The 19983-nt window shown below is 46.0% G+C and overlaps 1 protein-coding gene across 1 annotated transcript in view; it reads left to right on the top strand.

Moving 5' to 3' along the window:
* Window positions 1-19983, top strand: part of LOC126413012 (lactase-like protein) — a 94986-nt gene that overhangs the window by 63745 nt on the left and 11258 nt on the right. The window contains exons 5-6 of the mRNA XM_050082905.1: window positions 8050-8194; window positions 13523-13665. Of these exons, the coding sequence (XP_049938862.1) occupies window positions 8050-8194; window positions 13523-13665 (288 nt within the window). The remainder of the gene's footprint in view (window positions 1-8049; window positions 8195-13522; window positions 13666-19983) is intronic.

The following is a 19983-nucleotide window of genomic DNA, read 5'->3' as shown; positions in this document are numbered from 1 at the left end:
TCTTTTTTCTTTTCTTTTTCTTAAAAGGGATAGTGGACCCGTGGGGGCTCGGGGGCAAAGTGGGCAGGGGTCGAAACCCGAGGCCTAGCCACAGTGCCCCTCCCCACCACCGAGCTTGTAGGGCATAGGTAAGTGGGAGACACAGGAATCAACAGAAATGGAAGGCGTTGTTGTTGTTTGTTTATTTGCATTGTGTTTTTGTAATATTCACTATTATCATATGAGGGACACATCGATGACAGAGAAACAAAAATATAAATGCTGGGTAAAGAAAAAGAGAAGAAAAAGGAAAAGAAAAAAGAAAAAAAAATCCTCGCAATCTGCAACACGCTCTCCCATCCGTGGAGGTCAGAGGTAGAATCGATCATAGTCGGCGTAAACTCAGACACCGTTTGGCCTCTGGGCCAGGCACCCCCCCCCCCCCCCCCCCAACTTAGTGGAGGTCTAACAAAGACTCTTCGAAGATAGTTAGCAAATAATGTTCGGTAACGTGGCGGGTTTTCGAGAGCTGCATGGGCTGTTCGTAAATAAGTCCAGAAATCGAGGCGGGATTTAAGTCCTTCATGAAAGAGGTAAGCCACCGCCCACCCTTTGAGCCACGTAACAGCATTAGATTTGGCTGCGGGAAAATGTTTTTTTCCGGGTATAGAAACAGTAGTGATTGTGTCTGGTGGCACTCGGAGATAGCAGGCAATGATTTTCTGCACGAAGCGCCAGACATCTTGCGAAGAGGCTCATGTCAGACGATGGTCACCAGTGTCCACTTGCTTGAAAAAGTAGACAAAGAGGGGAATCTGAAGAGACAATGTTGTGTAGTCCCTGTATCCTGGCTAATTTCCTGTTGACTATGTGATGCCACAGTGCCCGGACGTTCGTAGGGAGGACCACTGGTGGACGGATGTTTGGTCTCCATAATATTCCGGGGAACACAGCTCAGTAGCAGGCTGTACAAATCCTTAGTCCTGGGGGGCGCGTATCTGGGAGACTGGTATGTATGTAACTGTAGTCGACGAGAAAGGTCGAAATATGAGACAGATGAGGCATGATATGGCAGACAGATACCGTGGTGAGGTGGAAGCAGGCAGGAGGATCTCAAGCAAGCTGCGTGTTAGAGATGTGCCCCAGCCGGTTCACTGTTTTCTCATGTAACTCATACACAACGCTGCAGCTCGCATACGGACATTGACGAGCCCGAGGCCACCATCCCGTGGGGGCAGGGTAAGTCTCTCGTAACGGACTTTGAACATGGCACCAGTCATGAGATAATAGCCAACAGCCGCCTGAAGGTTGCGCCCAACTGCAGTAGGCAGAGGGAGAACGTGCGCGATGAGGACCAATTTTGATGCCACATAAAGATTAAGAAACTCAACAGGTTGAAGTGTGTCCTGGCGGCGCAAGAGGTTCTAGAGGACGTCGTTGTGGATGACGTGTAACAGGCGACGGAAAGTCGTAGCCGCTGTGTGTGAGACCGTGGGGGTGAAGGTAATGCCCAGGTACCGGGAAGTCCTCAGAAGCAGCAGCGGTGCCACTTCACCGTCATGGAGGCTTCGTCCAATGTGCATTGCAGAAGATTTGGCGACATTCATGGTACTGCCAGCGACAGCCCCATAACGGGTAATCAATTCGAGGACTGCTCGAATCTCAGAGCTGGAGCGAATGAGGAGGAAGAGGTCATCAGCATTTGCCCGACAGCGAAAAGTGTGTTGGCGTAGGGTGAGGCCAGAGTGCTTGGTTGTCAAGCTTCCAATGAGGGGCTCAAGGGCAATGGCATGTTGGAGGGTAGAGAGGGGACACCCTTGCCGTATGGAACGGCAGATGGGTACTGGCCCTGCTACACGTCCATTGACTTGAGCACGTGAACTGGCACTGTTATAAAGACGCCGGAGGATGTCGAGGAACACAGGGGGGATGCCCATTCGGGCCGCCACCGAAAACAGGAAACGATTGCGCGCTTTATCGAAGGCGCTATCGAAGTCTATGGCGACAACCGTTGCGCGGAGTCTTCAGGCTGCCGCCATCGCAATTAAGTCGCGGCATTCCCCCGTGGCAGTCTGTATGTTAAACTGTCCCCCAGGCGTCGTTTGCTCCGGGAAGAGGATATGAGGGAGTATTGTTCGGAGCGGCATTGCCAGTAAGCGAGCGAAAATCTTATAGTCGGCACTGAGTAGGGTGAGTGGTCTGTGACTCATGACCATCGAACCACAGGCAGGTTTGTGGACCGGAATGACGATGCTCTCAGCAAAGGCGAGTGGGATTGCTTGGTAAGGTGTCATCAGTTCTTGATACATAGTCGTCCACCGCGGTGCCATGAGGTCCCGGAAGGCAGTGTAAAACTCAATTGGTAAGCCGTCAATGTCGAGCGATCTGTTGATTGCACCCTTGTCGATTGCGTTGTCGACTTCGTCTCGCGTGACCACCACTGTCAAAGCATCCGCTTCCGTGTGGGGGAGGGTGCGCGTGACGTAATGCAAAATGGAGTCATCTGCTGCAGTATCAGCACCTTCTTTACTATAAGTACGACGGTAGTGTTCGACGAATGCGTGGACGATGTCATTCTGATTGGTCACCTGCGTGGCATGAGGCGTGGTCAGACTGCTGATGATGTGCCGACGACGTCGAAGTTCGTCGGACACTAGATGATGCATGGATGAAATTTCTAAACCCGCGTCATCGTGGCGTTGCGTCCGTATCACCACCCCTTGCAATTTCCGGCGTGCCAGCGCCGTTATCCTCGCCTCAGTGCTTTCCCGTTCCAACTGGTTGTCTGGGGTTGGCGGCCGAGTGTCCAGATCTCGGAGAATCGCATAATAGAAGTCAACAGTGTTGCAATGTCAGTCGTCCATGTCCTTCCCTTATCTCATCAATGCCCTCTGGATCGCTGGTTTGGCGCAGTCCATCCACAATGTCGAGCGGTACCGTGTAAGGCGTGGTTCGCAGGCTGTCCACGTCTCAGTGACTTGTTAGCGACATGTGAAGGTCATGCACCTGGTTTAGTTTCCATGGCGCACGCCTGCGCCATACAAATTGCGGCGGAAGGAGGACCGTACAGATGTAAGCGCAATGGCCGTAAAAGGCCAGTGGCCAGCGTCTGGCGCCCCGTATCGCAGATCTAAGAGTTTGTGAGTCATATATCCTGTCTAGTCGGCTTGCGGAATGACTGATAAGAATGGTATTACCAGAACGGTCGCCGTGTTGAACTTCCCAGGTATCGTGAAGCAGGAGATCCCGCACCACTATACGTAGTTCCTGGCATGTAGTATAGTGTGGAATCTGATCTTTGGGTTGCAAAACGCAGTTAAAATCACCTCCTAGTAGGCAGTGGTCATATCGTCCTAAAAACAGGGGGGCGATTTCCTCGGAATAAAACTGGGCCATTTCATGTCGTCGGCCGGTGCCTAAGGGAGCGTAGACATTAATAATGCGTGTCCTCATGGCAGTGAGTGCCATGCCCCGAGCTGATGGAAGGAAGGCTGCGTCGGTCACAGAAATCCCATGGCGGATGTAGATGGCCACTCCGCGGCCCAATGGATCACTCACGGAGGCTTGGGCAGTATGGTCATTGCTATCCGGGAGACTGGCCAAGTAAACTTCCTGCAGAAGGGCGGAATCAATATCAGAAGCCCAGACCATCTCCTGCATAAGGCGGATTTTCACCCTGGAACGCATGTTGTTGGTGGTTGCTATCCGGTAGGCCTGGTGGCGGACGGCTGGAGGATGTTCACTGTGCCATCAGCGCAAGGGCGTGGGCGTCGCAGTGGAACGTTATACAGTTCGCCCGTAGGGGATTCTGGGGAGAGTATGATTAATGGTTCGGCCCCGACGGTGCAGGGTCCTGTAACGTATCATGCTCCTCGACCTCCTCTGCGTACCACGCCGTGGAAGCGGGCACCGGTGTATCGTCAGTTTTGCCTGCAGAAGATGATGTAATGGTGCGTGGTGTAGTGTCGCCTGTGAAATGTCCATGAATTAGTTCAGCGTCCGCATGGGGCGTCGGAGAGATGAGCGCAGGCACACCGGTGGATGTCTCCGCGTTCATAACGTCTTCATCAGCAGTAGCGTGTTCTGGGGCGTCGTGCTGGTCGACGGTTGCGTCATCCTCGACTTACAACGTCTCCTCTTGGCCGGAAACAGTGCGGCGCCTTCGCTTGCGACGTTTCGGAGAACGTTGTTTCCTTGTGAGACTCTCCGTATCCGACGATGGAAGGGACGGCTCAAATGGCTCTGAGTACTATGGGACTTAACATCTGTGGTCATCAGTCCCCTAGAACTTGGAACTACTTAAACCTAACTAACCTAAGGACAGCACACACAGCCATGCCCGAGGCAGGATTCGAACCTGAGACCGTAGCGGTCAGGCGGTTCCAGACTGAAGCGCCTAGAACCGCACGGCCACACCGGCCGTAGGGACGATGAGCGAGTCGATCTTCATCGTCTTGCCGAGGGTAGGGTCAGCGTCCGGTTACGTCGGCATCGTCGGAGCGGCGTCGATGGCCGGCCGAGGCGGCGTGCCGTCCGAGGCGCTCTCCGTCAGTATCTGGTCGGGATCGTTGGTGGCGTCGTTGGTGGTGCCCGGGCGGCGCTGCGAAGCAGTAGGAGAAGCTAGAGCAGCGGCGTAGGTCACCGGAAGGACCGTAGGTTGCGACGTGGGTGGTCCTTCGGCAGCTGAAAATTGCGTAATACGCCGTTGTAGGCATTCGAATCTAAGGTGGCCTTCTTTGCCGCACCCGGAAGAGGTCCGAGGCTTGCCGTCGTTTATACTTATTGCACGGCGTCCGCCGATCTGTAAGCAGGACGGGACGTGGCTTCCCAGATCAATGGTGACCTTTCGGACCCTGTTTAGGACAGGATATGTCCGAAACTGCGTCCACGTCTCCGCTGTGTGGCCATGGACTGTGTCGTATGGTCGGAATGCCGCGAGGACTTCCTCAGTAGGAAGTTCGAATGGCAATTCGAAAATGCTTATCGTGCGCATACCTAAGCCCGCTTGGTCGACGGTTACTGCCCACACATTGCCATCAGTATCATAGAGGCGGAGCACCTGTTTGGTCTCACGTAGGATGCGTTCGCACGCCGTGTCGTTAATGATTTTAACATAGACCGTGCTGCTCACGATCGACAAATGTGTGCCGATAATGACGGTCGCCGTGATCTTCACTTCCTCTCACAGAAAACGCTCCACGTCGAGTGCTTTGGGTCGGGCATAATCGTTGCAGAAAGTAAATCGGAGTGTAGAGTTAGGGTATCGGTTCGGCATGGTTCGTACATGGTAAGCGGCACTTAAGCAAAGGCCGTCAGAATGTAAACAAGGTGAGCTCGCGCTCCGCACGCGGTAAACACGGACGCGTCCACTCTGTTGCCTTGCCAAAGGCAGACTGGCCGGGCACTCAGTTACCCCTGCAGCACAGCTGAAAACTGAAAACGCCAAGTGTAGACTAGCCGACTAACAGGCAACGCAGGGTAGCCGAATTGTACAAAAAAATGGCTCTGAGCACTGTGGGACTCAACTGCTGAGGTCATTAGTCCCCTAGAACTTAGAACTAGTTAAACCTAACTAACCTAACGACATCAAACACATCCATGCCCGAGGCAGGATTCGAACCTGCGACCGTAGCGGTCTCGCGGTTCCAGACTGCAGCGCCAGAACCGCGCGGCCACTTCGGCCGGCCCGAATTGTACGCTAAACACAAACAAACCCAACAAAAACACTTACACAGTGATCAGTTTATGACGAATCGACCACTTATATAACAATCTTGTCATGTTATAGGTACAGACGCTGAAGCTGGCCCAGCAGACGTCGCATGCGCGCAGTACCCTCCTCGCAGTACCCTGACGACCTAAGCTATGACAACAGTACCGAACACTGCACAATACCTAAAACTAACAACCATTACTGTCGCATGACCTATTGCAATAGCAAGAAACCACTACTGCTCTTACTACCCGACCAGATTATCGCGGAGGTTCCTTTTTTTCCCTTGGTTCTTGTCTTGGAACTTCTTTTCCTCCGCCCTTGAAACCGCTGCCTTTCGTTCGCTTTTCATCCACATCTTCTCAATGCGGCCATGTTAGTGGTTAAGCCTACTCAGACGTACGGATAACATCACGGCCCCACATTCCGTGAAGTCCTCGATTATTAACTAACAAATACAGAGGTGACAGTAGATCTTTTGTGATGGTCACGACGTCGGTGTGGGCGTGGGGGGACTCGACCCCTTTACTGTATTGTCGGTAGAGAAGCAATAACAAGCGAATGCGTCGGTCAGGTGTTCCCAGTGATTTCGAATGTGGACTAATCACTGAATGCCACACGAGTAAGAAAACCGTCGGGCATTTTAGCCCTTCAAAATCTGCCTAACGGGACTGTTGACGATGTGATTGTGAAGTGCTAACGCGAAGGAGCAACCACAGACAAATCAAAACCAGGCAGACCTCATGTATTGATGGACAGTCAGGGATCGTCGAGCATTGTTCAAAATCGCGTGTAAACAGTGGAAGGAACTATTTGTGTGTTCTTAATTGTTACCAGCAGTCCAACCTGCATAATGGCTGCGCATAGTTAGTCAAATCTACATCTCCATCTACATGTACATACATACAACGCAATCCACCATAAGGTGCGTGGCGGAGGGTACCTCGTACCACAACTAGTATCTCCTCTCCTTGTTCCACTCCCAAACAGAACGAGGGAAAAACGACTGCCTATATGCCTCTGTACGAGCCTTATCTCTGTTATCTTATCTTTGTGGTCTTTCCGCGAAATATAAGTTGGCGGCAGTAAAACTGTACTGCAGTCAGCCTCAAATGCGGGTTCTCTAAATTTCCACAGTAGCGAGTCACGAAAAGACTGCCTCCTTTCCTCTAGAGACTCCCACCCGAGTTCGTGAAGCATGTCCGTAACACTCGCGTGGTGACCAAACCTACCAGTAACAAATCTAGCAGCCCGCCTCTGAATTGCTTCTATGTCCTCCTTCAATCTGACCTGATAGGGATCCCAAACGCTCGAGCAGGACTCAAGAATAGGTCGTATTAGTGTTTTATAAGCGGTCTCCTTTACAGATGAACCACATCTTCCCAAAATTCTACCAATGAACCGAAGACGACTATCCACCTTTCCCCACAATTCCCATTGCATGATTGTCCCACTTCATATCGCTCTGCAATGTTACGCCAAAATATTTAATCGACGTGACTGTGTCATGCGCTACACTACTAATGGATATTCAAGCATTACGGGATTCTTTTTCCTATTCATCTTCATTAATTTACATTTATCTGTATTTAGAGTTAGCTGCGATTCCTTAGACCAATCACAAATCCTGTACAACTCATCTTGTATCCTCCTACAGTCACTCAACGACGACGCCTTCCCGTACACCTCAGCATCATCAGCAAACAGCCGCACATTGCTGTCCACCCTATCCAAAAGATCATTTATGTAGATAGAAAACAACAGCGGACCTACCACACTTCTCTGAAGCACTCCACATGATACCCTCACCTCCGATGAACGCTCACCATCGAGGACAACGTACTGGCTTCTATTACTTAAGAAGTCAGTCAGACATTTTAGCAGTCAATGATAAGCAAGCGACGCCACTGGACAGTGGAGGACTGGGAACGAATGATATGGAGCTATGATCACGCTGTACGCTGCAGCGATGCGACGGAACAGTTTGGTTTTGGCGAATTCCTGGTGAACGTGAAAAGTAATGTGCTGTACGCGATACCACTGGAAAGTGAAATACCTCATAAAACACCAAATTCCTTAAACAAGGACAACGATTAGCAAATATGAACATTAGCTACAAATAAGTAATTTATTTGTTAGCAGATAGTTAGAAATGAATGTATGCTTTGTAAAACTCCTACACCTCTACGAAAGTAAATTGAAAATCAAAAGTCTTTTTACAACTCTATTCTACCCATGTACAGCCATGTAAACTACATACCCTTGCGTTCACTTTTGCGCTCAATGCTGTCATATGATAGCCAAGCACCTTCTTCAGCCGTGTCCTGAGCAACTGGTACACTGTTAATCTGCTACAGCTGGGCCTGTACGCGAACCCTATCTTCGTGGACGGCGACTACCCGGCTGTGGTGCGGGAACGTGTGGACAACAACAGCAGAGCCGAGGGTCGACCCAGGTTGCGCCTGCCCAGCTTCACAGAGGAGGAGAAGCGGATGATCAACGGTCAGTACAACAACAGAAGGGGGCCTGAATTCTCGTCTTTTCTGTTTATCACTCCTGCTGTCCCCTAAAGCTACAAAGCAGTCTATTAATTCTTGATTGAATGTTTCACCCAATAATTTAAGTATCACTTCTACATCTGCATTACTACCTCCTGTGCCGGTTGCCCGCAAATTTAAAATCTGCCGTGGTACTGCAGTCATTAGGGAAGGGCGTACCACACAGTGTACCCAGAATTGACGATACGGATTTGTCGCATGTACGATGCATGTTCCTAAAGTAAGCGTATTTTTTTTAATTTTTTTTAAGGATTGGCAACGATAGGTGTCAAATGGGAATCCGCAGACCAAAGCGAACATGGTACGAACAGGATGGTACGTAAGCTCAGTTGTAGTGTCCAGTTGCGTGAAAGATGTCAATAAGATATCGTGTCAAGTGCCAGTCACGTGCCGTGACGAGCTTCCTACTCGCGGAAGAAATAACACCTACCGAATTTTTATCGCGAATCATAGCGGTTTACAGCGAAGCTGTTATGAATAGAATGATTGTGTTTAAGTGGTGTGGGAAGTATAGTGGAGGCAGAGCAAATGGACGAACAGAGAAGTGGAAGACCTTCCTATGGAGCCGGCCGCTGTGGCCGAGCGGTTCTGGGTGCTTCAGTCTGGAACCGCACGACCGCTACGGTCGCACGTTCGAATCCTGCTTCGAGCGTGGATGTGTGTGATGTCCTTAGGTTAGTTAGGTTTAAGTAGTTCTAAGTTCTAGGGGACTGATGACCTCAGACGTTAAGTCCCATAGTGCTCAGATCCATATGAACCATTTGAACCTTCCTTTGGACGATAGGTGCAAGAAACAATCGACGGAATTGTTCGTGAAAACTGCCTGTTGATAGTATATTTCTGCAACGTTTCCACACCTCTCTAGAACACTCTAATATGAGACAATCGCAGAAACGCTGGGTTACCGGAAACTGTGCACACAAGCGTCTTGAGCGTCTTGAATTGGAAGGTGAGGACCGGTGATCAAACATGGGTGGCGTATTACACGCCTGAGACAAAAAGACAGACGTCCAAGTCGCCTGTGAAAACCACGATTTCGGACAAAAGATCACGGTCTAAGTGTTTTGGGACCGAAAAGGCATAATTTTGTTCGAATTTCTACCTCAGGAGGACACCACCGAAGCATAACAATATTATGAGACCCTAAAGAAACATTCAAAACGAAAGGAGAGGAATGCGGACGAGAGGAGAGTGCCCGTTGCACGACCACACCAGCCCTCAGACAGCCTTAGCCACCAAGGCGATCTTGGACTATTTTGGTTGGTATGTTTGAACATCCCCCCCCTCCCCCCTGTATTCGCCTGATTTGCCGCCTTCAGGTTATCACATTGTCACCTCCCTGAAAGCTAAAATGAAAAGCACTCCGTCTTCAGGCCACGAGTGGCCTACCGGGGCCATCCGACCGCCGTGTCATCCTAAGAGGAGGATGCGGATAGGAGGGGCATGGGGTCAGCACACCGCTCTCCCGGTCATTATGATGTTATTCTTGACCGAAGCCGCTACTGTTCGGTCGAGTAGCTCCTCAATTGGAATCACGAGGCTGAGTGCACACCGAAAAATGGCAACAGCGCATGGCGGTTGGATGGTCACCCACCCAAGTGTCGGCCACGCCCAACAATGCACAACTTCGGTGATCTCACGGGAACCCGTCTATCCACTGCGGCAAGGCCGTTGCCAAAGCACAGATGAGTCGAATTAAATTTTCGATCCACGAGCTGGCTTGGAAAGATATTCTGATGTGGGGTAAATCGCTGACTGGACAATTCTTCGAGTAGGGCATATAAAAACGTGTGCCACAACTCATCACACACACACCGAACGGATGGAGATTAGGTGGAAGAATAGCAAACAAGTGCGTCAACAATATTCCGTATTTTTTTTCAAATACGATTTTTCTAAAAATATAAAAATCTAGTGCACTTATTTTCCGACCATGCCACGTATGTTTAGGGCGCGCGTGAATATAGCGGGGCTCAGCGAGTGTACTGGTCTGCAAATGATGGGTACAGGTTTGCGAAAGTTAAGCTTTCGCTGCAGACCATTATGCCGCTTCGTTTTGAGTTGGCAAGTGTAACGTGGGATGGCATGAACCAGCGTTTGTACTGTAGTAGATGAAAGCCGCTATTGTACGGAAGGAAGAAGCTTTTGGTAAGACAATGTTGGCTGTGAATTATTCATACCATTCGGATCTGGAGCCATTACAAAATACTGAACTGTGACTGATCTCTGCTCTCTTTAACAATTGATTCACAACGATCTGATTTGCCTCTGGGGAGGACAGCAAACGGTGGAATCAATTGTTAGAGACAGCATGACACAATCACGGTTCACTACCTAGTAATTGTAGTCGAAAAATTTTCTCTAGTGAACAGGATGGAACCACTCTAAAGCATTCGACGAAGATGGATTGGAATCCGAAGCTGAAAAATGTGTTCAAGCTTTTTCAACCCTACTGTTTCGCGCCCTTCTGTGTCCTGTGGTGTGAGGGTGCGGGGCTGGGACACGTCGTAGTGCGCTGAGGAGGGGGAGGGGGGGGGAGGGAGGGGACGGAGTGCAGCGATATGGGGCGAGATGGTGCAACTTTGCATTGAGACATGCCTGAATAAGGGCAAAGGTCCCTCTAAGCCACCCAGTTCGGCAAAATCATGGTGCCACCGTGCCACCTGTACCTTTATTGGGAACTTCAGAATTGTCCCTGTACAAAGATGCAGATACAAAGATGCAGATTCACTCATTCCTAGACACCAGTGTGCACCAGTGTGACAGGCAACCTCAGTTGAGCGCCTATATGTCGGTGAACTAGCGTCTACCAGCTGTTTCCGAAATCCTCTTTTTTTTTCATTCGGTCTTCTGACAGGTTGAGGCGGCCCGCCACGAATTTCTCTCCTGTGCCAATTTCTCCATCTTACAAACAATGTCCTTAATTATTTGCTGGATGTGTTAAAATCTCTCTCTTCCTCTGCTGTGTCTGCCCTCTACAGCTCCCTCTAGTATCATGTAAGTTAGAAGTTAGTCCCTGATGTCTTAACAGATGTTCTATCTTCTTGCCCCTTCTTCTTGTCAGTGTTTCCACATATTCATTTCCTCTCTGATTCTGTGCAGGACCTCCTCATTCCTTACCCTATTAGTCCACCTAATCTTCAAAATTAGTCTGCAGCACCACATCTCAAATGCTTCTACTCTCCTCTGTTCCGGTTTTCCCACAGTCCAAGTTTCACTAACATACAATGCTGTGCTCCAAACGTACATTCTCAGAAAATTCTTCCTACGTTTCATTCTGATGGACGTCTCTTTCCCAGGAATGAACTTTTCGCCAGTGCTAGTCTGCTTTTGATGTTCTCCTTGTTCTGTCCGTCACTGACTATTTTGCTGCCTAGGTAGTGGAATTTCTTAACTTCATGATCATCAATCCTGATCTTAAGTCTCTAGCTGTTTTCATTTCTGCTACTTCTCATTACCTTCGTCTCTCTTCGATTTACTCTCAATACATGTTCTGTACTCATTAGACTGTTCATTCCATTAAGCAAATCACGTAATTCTACTTCACTTGCACTCAGGATAGCAATGTCATCAGTGAATCATATCATTGATATCCTTTCACCTTGAATTCTAATGCCAATCCTTAACGTTTCTATTATTTCCATCATTGCGTCTGTCTTTTTAATCCGAGCCCTTCGTTCTTATCATTCCTTCTAGACTCTTACCCGTCACTCCCTATAGCTTACCCCAATTTTTCTCATAATTTCGAACATCTTGCACCATTTTACATTTTCGAATGCTTTTTCCAGGTCAACAGATCCTATGAACGTGTCTCGAATTTTCTTTACTCTTGCTTCCATTATCAATCGCAAGATCAGAATTGCCTCTCTCGTCCCTTTACGTTTGCTAAAGCCGAACTAATCGCCATCTAACACATCCTCAAATTTCTTTTTGATTCTTCTGTGCATTATTCTTGTCAACAACTTGGATGCATGAGCTGTTAAGCTTATTGTGGAATAGTTCTCGCAGTTGTCAGCTCTTCCAGTTTTAGGAATTGTGTAGATGATATTTTTACGAATGTCAGATAGTATGTCACCAGACTCATACATTATCCATACCAACGTAAATATTCATTTTATTGTCACTTACTTAAATGATTTTAGAAATTGTAATGGATTGTTATTCATCCCTTTTGCCTTATTTGATCTTAAGTCCTCTAAAGCCCTCTTAAATTCTGTTTCTAATGCTGGATCCCCCGTCTCTTGTATGTTGACTCCTGTTTCTTCTTCTATCACATCAGGCAAATCTACCCCCTCAAAGAGTTCTTCAATGTATCCTTTCCACCTATCTGCTTTCTCCTCTGCATTCAATAGGAGAATTCCCATTGGACTGTTAATGTTACCACCCTTGCTTTTAATTACGCCGAAGGCTGTTTTCACTTTGCTATATGCTGAGTCAGTTCTTCTGACAATCATTTCTTTTTCTTTTTCTTCACATTTTTCATGCAGCCATTTCGTCTTAGCTTCCCTGCACTTCCTATTTATTTCATTCCTCAGCGACTTGTATTTCTGTACTCATGAATTTCCCTCAACATTTTTGTAATTCTTCTTTCGTAAATCAAATGAAGTATTTCTTCTGTTACTCACTGTTTCTTCGCAGTTATCTTCTTTGTACCTATGTTTTTCTTTCCAACTTCTGTGGCTGCCTTTTTTAGAGACACCCATCACTCTTCAATTTTACTGCCTTTTGAGCTATTTCTTGTTGGTGCCTCTAAAGCATTAGAGAACTTCAAGCGTGTCTCATCATTCCTTAGTACTTCTGTATTCCACTTCTTTGCGTACTGATTCTTATCCTTAAACTGTAACCTACTCTTCATCACCGCTACATTGTGATCTGAGTCTATATCTGCTCCCCGATATGCCTCACAATCCAGTATCTGGTTTCGGAATCTTTGTCTGACATTGTCGGAGAATGATTAATAGGAGCCAAAATTGTTATGATTTATGTTAAAAGAATACAATTACTTTATACATAAAAGAAATACTTTGATTACTTTAATTACTGTAGCAAGCACAATGAAGGATACCATTCTTTCAGGAATTACTATCCAGTACCTTCAGAACGCGTTGAATAACGAATTTTCCTTAATAGACCCAATTTAGTCTGATCCCCATTGTTTACAGTTATAAATACGTATATTTGTATCTTTCACAGTGTAATAATAAATGACCATGTATGGAGCCAAAGTTACTTCTACAGAAGAGTATCTCAAAATTTATCATGTCTGTCACAGGATCTTTTTTTGGATTTAATTCGTACGCAACACTAATGGTGTCATCTCAAGAGTACGGTATCTCTCCATCAATGCAGCACGACACCGGAGTCTTCAGGATGTCCAACTACACCTACCCTGTCAGCGCCGCCTTCTGGCTCACGGTGTGTTAACCTGCAGAGTCTATCCCATCTGCACAGCATGGAAACATCGAGTCTGTCCTGGAAGTCCTTACAATCTTTGTGTCATCGTTTACAGATGAGTTATATGATCATTTTTCGTATGAATTCATAGCATTTCACCATACCTAGTGATGGTTCACTGTTGTCTTCTCAAGAAGAAAAACCAGGATCTGAAAGTGAATAAATTGTTCTTATATATTCTGTCTAAGAACGTGACAAGTTGCAAAAGCTACTATTAAGAATCATCCGTAGTGCGCCGTCTGTTCTTTAGTATTCTAAGATAACACGAACTTACGGAGGTTTCTCTTTTAGTAAGAAAGGACTGCAGATTTACAGCCTTACCTACAAAACAAAGGGAAGAGTCGTATGACATTGTTGGCTAGGAGCCCCGCCGGGTAGATTGTGCGACAAATTTGAGAAAAATTTCTTCTTCCATAAAAAATGAGAATGATTTCTGTTTGATGTGTATCTATTGACAATAAGTGACTGTGATAGAAGTGTGCAATGTGTGATATGTATGTGTAGATGAGACAATTCAGAGAGTGACACTCAGTGCCGGCATATTGTCTACTGCTTCCAAATGGGCCAAGAAGACCGTCGAGCTCGACGTCTCAATCCAACAGGTGTGTTAGTAATGACGGTGCCACGTGCCCTGTCTCCGTAAGACACGGCAAGGAAGGTTGGAGTTTGAGCTAGGGCATTGTCACAAAGTCCGGTAAGCAGAAGCTTCGTTCTGTCACGTATCCTTCCTGTACCGGACTAATACTGGTTTTAGCACATTGTCCCGAAAATAGTTCCTAGAGACTGTAGCTGCTCTCGTCTCTTTTACAAGGTACAACTTACGTAAATAAATAGTATGTTGCCACTTCGAAGAACTAATTTATGTCGTATGAAAATTCTCTTCATACGTAATTATTAAATGAACATGGTTTATCCTTCGAGTGGTAAGCTTTAATCGCCCATTTACGTACAATAATTACGCATTTCCTGAACAGCTAGTCACAAAAACTTAATTCTGCCGTACTTCTACTTTCGTACCTTAAAATGTGTCACATATTAAATATTTAGTTACTGTAATCTAGTGTAAAAGCGTGGGAAAGCTGCTATGAAACGCTGGATACCAATAAAACGACACCAATTTTGAACATTATGCAAAGGAATAAAAAATTTACAAACAGGCTTGAGCCAAGAGGCTTAGCATAATTTCTGCAGTATGTAGCCATGTCATTGGTAACTGTGCGAGGAGCTCTTCTTGCGCAAGATGACAGTCAGGGCTGGCTCCTACAGGTCTCCCAAGCATGTGTCGGTAGACGGAGAAACACCGAGAGGACTAATCTGAAAAAAAAGGGTTCTAATTGCTCTGAGCACTATGGGACTTAACTGCTGCGGTCATCAGTCCCCTAGAACTTAGAACTACTTAAACCTAACCAACCTAAGGACAGCACACACATCCATGCCCGAGGCAGGATTCCAACCTGCGACCGTAGCGGTCTCGCGGTTCCAGACTCAAGCGCCTAAAACCGCTCGGCCACTCCAGCCGGCTGACTAATCTGAACGGCGAAACAGAAAGGCCTCCACAGTCATGAGGTCCAGAAACAGTTGCGCAATTGCTACCTGCGTGTCTCGGTGGTCATCGCAGCTACAAGTTCTTTGATGAGCTGCAACAACATGCGATCAGCTTCCCTACATGACGGGAGCCTGTCTCGTCATTGGTTTCCTTGCTGCTTACAGCATCTTCTCAGGTCTTGTTAGGCACCTTTGCCAGATTATTCTTTGGAGTCACTAGGCGTTATAAGGCGACGTTTTCTTGCGTGTATTGTGTAAAATATGCACGTGCCTGCGTGTGTGTGTATGCGTATATGTGTGTGTGTCAGTGTGTGTTTGCGTGCGCGCACTCATTTCTGTGTGTGTGCGTGTGTGTGTGTGTGTGTGTGTGTGTGTGTGTGTGTGTGCGCGCGCGCGCGCGCGCACGTGACAGTATTGTATAACATTGTCTAAAGTTGTAGGCACCCTTTTCACACAGCTAGGAACTATCTTTAACATTATAAATAATGTTCGGTTATGCAATTTCTACAGGCTCCCACTTCTAAAAGCATTAATTAATTGTTGTTCTCTTTTTCTAAAATATGTATTACTTCTTCTATCTTGCGAACATTGCTGTCAACTCCTGCTTCGACACGTCTACGTTTCTTGGTCTGAATTACATAGTATGAGCGTTTTTGAGCCGCTAGCTACAAATTGTTTTCTGTGTTCGTGTTCTACACCCTTTCTGTCATCTGATGGGCTCCATCTGGACACTTGATCAGTATGTTTTCCATTACAACAGATGTCAGTCCTTGAACCACCTATATTTTTGTTAATTACATCGTTTCCTAATATAATGAATTACGTTTATCAGTTTTTTCTTGTGAAACTCGCCGCTTTCCTAATTTTCAAGGTTTACCACTCTGGAAATAGAGCCCTCGTACATTTGTATCATTTTAAGAGCTTGTCATATCTCACAATTGCATCACAGACTTCCATATGATGTTATCATTTGTGATGAATGAAGCTATGTTCTAAATTTTCATAAAAGAGATACAAAAAAAGTTATGACCAAAGGAAAAATCAAGCTTTTCCCTATTCGATATTAAATGTTTCACTCAGTTACTTCTGTTTCTTCATAATATAAAGATAACAAGCTTTTGCATTTCTCAAGACAGAATTCTTACTTCATTTACAAGGATTCATGTCTAATATTCTCACTGTATTTCAATAATCAAAATGGCTAATAAACAGCCGAACGCTGAGCAATTGCCTCGTAGAGACTCTTACAATCAAGCCGTGTTGTTATAGGTCCATATACCAACTACGCCTCAGGAGTTCAAATGTACAGAACAGAGTATTTTCTGGCAATATACCGTTTGTCCGCAAAGTCTCTTCATAGCAATGAGCCTCGCTTGCCTCGCCTCGTTGAGTTTGGAAGGTTGTCAACACATTCAGGTCTCCCTTGCACGTCTTCCGTGAACGTGCAGTGGCAGAGAGTAGTATCGTTGCGCGTGTGTTGCACCTATTAGTTGTGTTACTGTCTAGTCCTTGTGTAAGCTGAGCGTAGTGAAAATGCTTACCATTACAGAGAAAGCGTTTTTAGTGGAAGAGGTTTTCTGTGCAGGTGGAAACTTTTCGGACCAAGTGAGACGCACATAGTGACACTGTACACGATTTCATTCGCAAATTTCAGACAACAGTTTCAGTTCATGACGCACCATGAATTTGTAGGCCCACAATTTCAACACAACGAAAGCTTGACGACATTTTGGACATCATGTTACGGAATCCAACAAAATCTGTAAGGAGATTATCGCAAGAGGCTAAAATATCTCTTACGACAAGCATAAGGCTGTAACCAAAGAACTGGGGATGTATCTGTATGAAATTAGTACTGAGCAACAATTACATTCTATGGAATATGTGAAACGAATAGCGTATTACGCATGGTTTCTGCGATTTGTTAACCGACATGGAGCTGCTGTTTTAGATCGAACCATTTTCTTAAACGAGGCTTGGTTTGCCCTGTCTCGCTACATTAATTTAACGAATTCGGTCATCAGAAAATCCACATGCCTTAAGGGAAATGTCATTGCACGCAGAGAAAATCGGAGTGTGGGTTGCCATAACGCGAGCGTGAATTATAGGGACAATCTTTTTCGATGCAACCATCACTTCCAATATCTATTGTTCCCAGATAATTTATTCCATTATTGTCTTGCTGAATGAAAACGACATCAGACACTACGTTTTCCAATAAGACAAGACTACCGCTCGTACGACACACCAGTCGCTATGACTTTTAGATTAAACCTTTGGAGAGAGTGTAATTACCGAAGGCCTCTGGTCTGCGCGTTCGCAGGATCAGACTATTTCCTTTCGGGTGCAACTAAAACATTTTTATATCAATGTAACCCTAAGACAATAGATGAACTGAAGACAGTGATACTTGATTAAATGCATTCGATTACACGTGAAACATTAGTAAAGGTGTTCGCAGGTAAATGTAAACGTGTCGAAGTATGCCGTCAATAAAGAGGAAAACATTTCCAGCACCTACTGTGATTTTAGTGAGCAATGTGTTTAATTGTAATTAACATCATTCATTAATTTCAATGTTTTAAAAGTAAAACCTTGAATCCAGTTTCCCAACATAACTGTAGCCACTAGCAGTGATTTCCAGTCCCTAGATTATACAGCGAATGCATGTGCTGCCAACCTTACACGGACTTTGCGGACGCACTGTATATTGCCTCCTAGGTCACCTGATTTTGGTATGGAGTTAGAGCCATACCACACTGGAATACCAAAGCGGCTCTGCTAGCAGAGACGTCAGACACAAGGCATGGGGCTCAATGGAACCTCCCGTGGCTGGCGTCTACCTGAGTATGGCAGCTCTGTCAGAAGAACTTTGTTTCTTGAGTCTGCCAACAGGTCTGTCAATAAAAAGCACGGCAGCTTGGCCGTCCCGCATGTGTGGTTAGCAGATTGGACTCGCATTCGGGAGGACTACGGTTCAATCCCGCGTCCGGCCATCGTGATTTAGGTTTTCCATGATTTCCCTAAATCGCTACAGGCAAATGCCGGGATGGTTCCTTTGAAAGGACATGGCCGACATCCTTCCCCAATCCGACGAGACCGATGATTTCGCTGTCTGGTCTCCTCCCCCAAAAACAACCCAACCCAACTTCAAAGTGTGTGCTATGGATAGTTTTGACAAGGAACCTTTTGTCTACAAGATCCATAAGAGACTAGCAATCTGGAACACTTCATTTCAAGATATTCAAACTGTGAACTGAAAAAAAGTGTGTTGGGAAACATGAGTGTCGTAAATGCAGCTGATTCCGAAGTACACTCAGTTTCGCTTTACAATCACCTTTAAACTATATGCAGTAACACACTTTCCGGACACTGCATGGTTGGAGAACGTGTAAATTATCGATCCTCAGTGTCTTCACAGCCTGTTCCTGATGATCCACTCCAATCACAATAATTTTAAAATACAAACACATTAGTATCCAGCGCATGGTAGTTTCCTTCAAAAGCTACTTCCAGACTGAAACAGCACAGCTATATGTTTTGCTGCTACAAGTGATGCTAATGGATCTGAGACTTCAGATGTGATAGTATTAGTTTAAGAGTCGAAAATGTAAACAGATGAGGCTGATTTCTCAGTTTTTGTTCGAAGTATATATTTGCGATATTCAATTTAATTTCATAAATAATTACTTTTCAATTAAAAATTGAAAAATCTCCTTTATGTACACAGTTTGGTTCCGTGTTACAGAGATGATAGATAAGGGTAATTATATCAATTTGACGTAAGAGAACCTGGTCCGGAAACGACTAATTCGAAAGTTTTAAGCGAAAATCTTTCAAATACCTCTGACAGCGGAAAACTTCTACCAATACTATTCTTGACAAGATCGTAGCGCAGGCAACTTACAGAGGTGCTAGTATGGATCAAAACAAAACAAAAATGTCTAGAAAACGTGGGCCCTAAAATGCATACCTTAAGAACTATTATCACTTGTTCGTTCTCGATACTGCCAAATATTTCTCTTCTACAGCAAGATCTTTGGTTACGACAATCTTGGAGGTGGCAGTATGGGCCAAAACAAGAAAAAAGGCCAGTAAAAGTGGAGTCTAAAATGCGTACTATAACAGCTACGGGCGCCTGTTCAGTAGATGGGATGTTTTTCATAGTAGCGTCCATTTCGGTACTGAGATAGGACTGTGCTAGCAGACGTACCGGAAGACCGGAGCGCTGCCAGTAGAGTTGCCATGGTGTCCCAGTCCAGTAGGACCCCAAGGTTTTCCTATAAGCGATCTGCAGATTTTTTGCGTCATTACGTCTTTAGTACCAACAGAATCCATTCTAAAGTACCGTTGATTTCTGCACCTTAACTATTTGCACGGTTTACCCAGAAAGAATCTGGCTTAAAGCTTCTCAGAAGTAAATCAGAGGCCAGTTCGAGTGTTTGTTACGAAGTATCACTTCTCAGATGCCGTTTTTACTGTCACAGCAGAAAGAAGGATGGCGTCACCTTTTTTTTAAGGTTTTGCGATGGACTTGACAGTACTACCGAATCTCTCTTTTAACAAATTATTTATCGGTAGCATTATGAAATGCCCTCTAGCGCTCCATAGCAATGGAAATATTTTAGATCTGGTAGCCACGAACAGATCAGACCTCATCGACGGTGGCAGTGTTGAAACAGGGATTAGTGATCATGATATTGTCATTACGACTATGGTTACGAAACTTAAACA

The sequence above is a fragment of the Schistocerca serialis genome, chromosome 7, assembly GCF_023864345.2.
Source record: "Schistocerca serialis cubense isolate TAMUIC-IGC-003099 chromosome 7, iqSchSeri2.2, whole genome shotgun sequence".
In the NCBI taxonomy this organism is placed as follows: Eukaryota; Metazoa; Arthropoda; class Insecta; order Orthoptera; family Acrididae; genus Schistocerca; species Schistocerca serialis.
The sequence above is the reverse complement of the archived record's forward strand: the minus strand, read 5'-3'. Positions and strand labels throughout refer to the sequence as shown.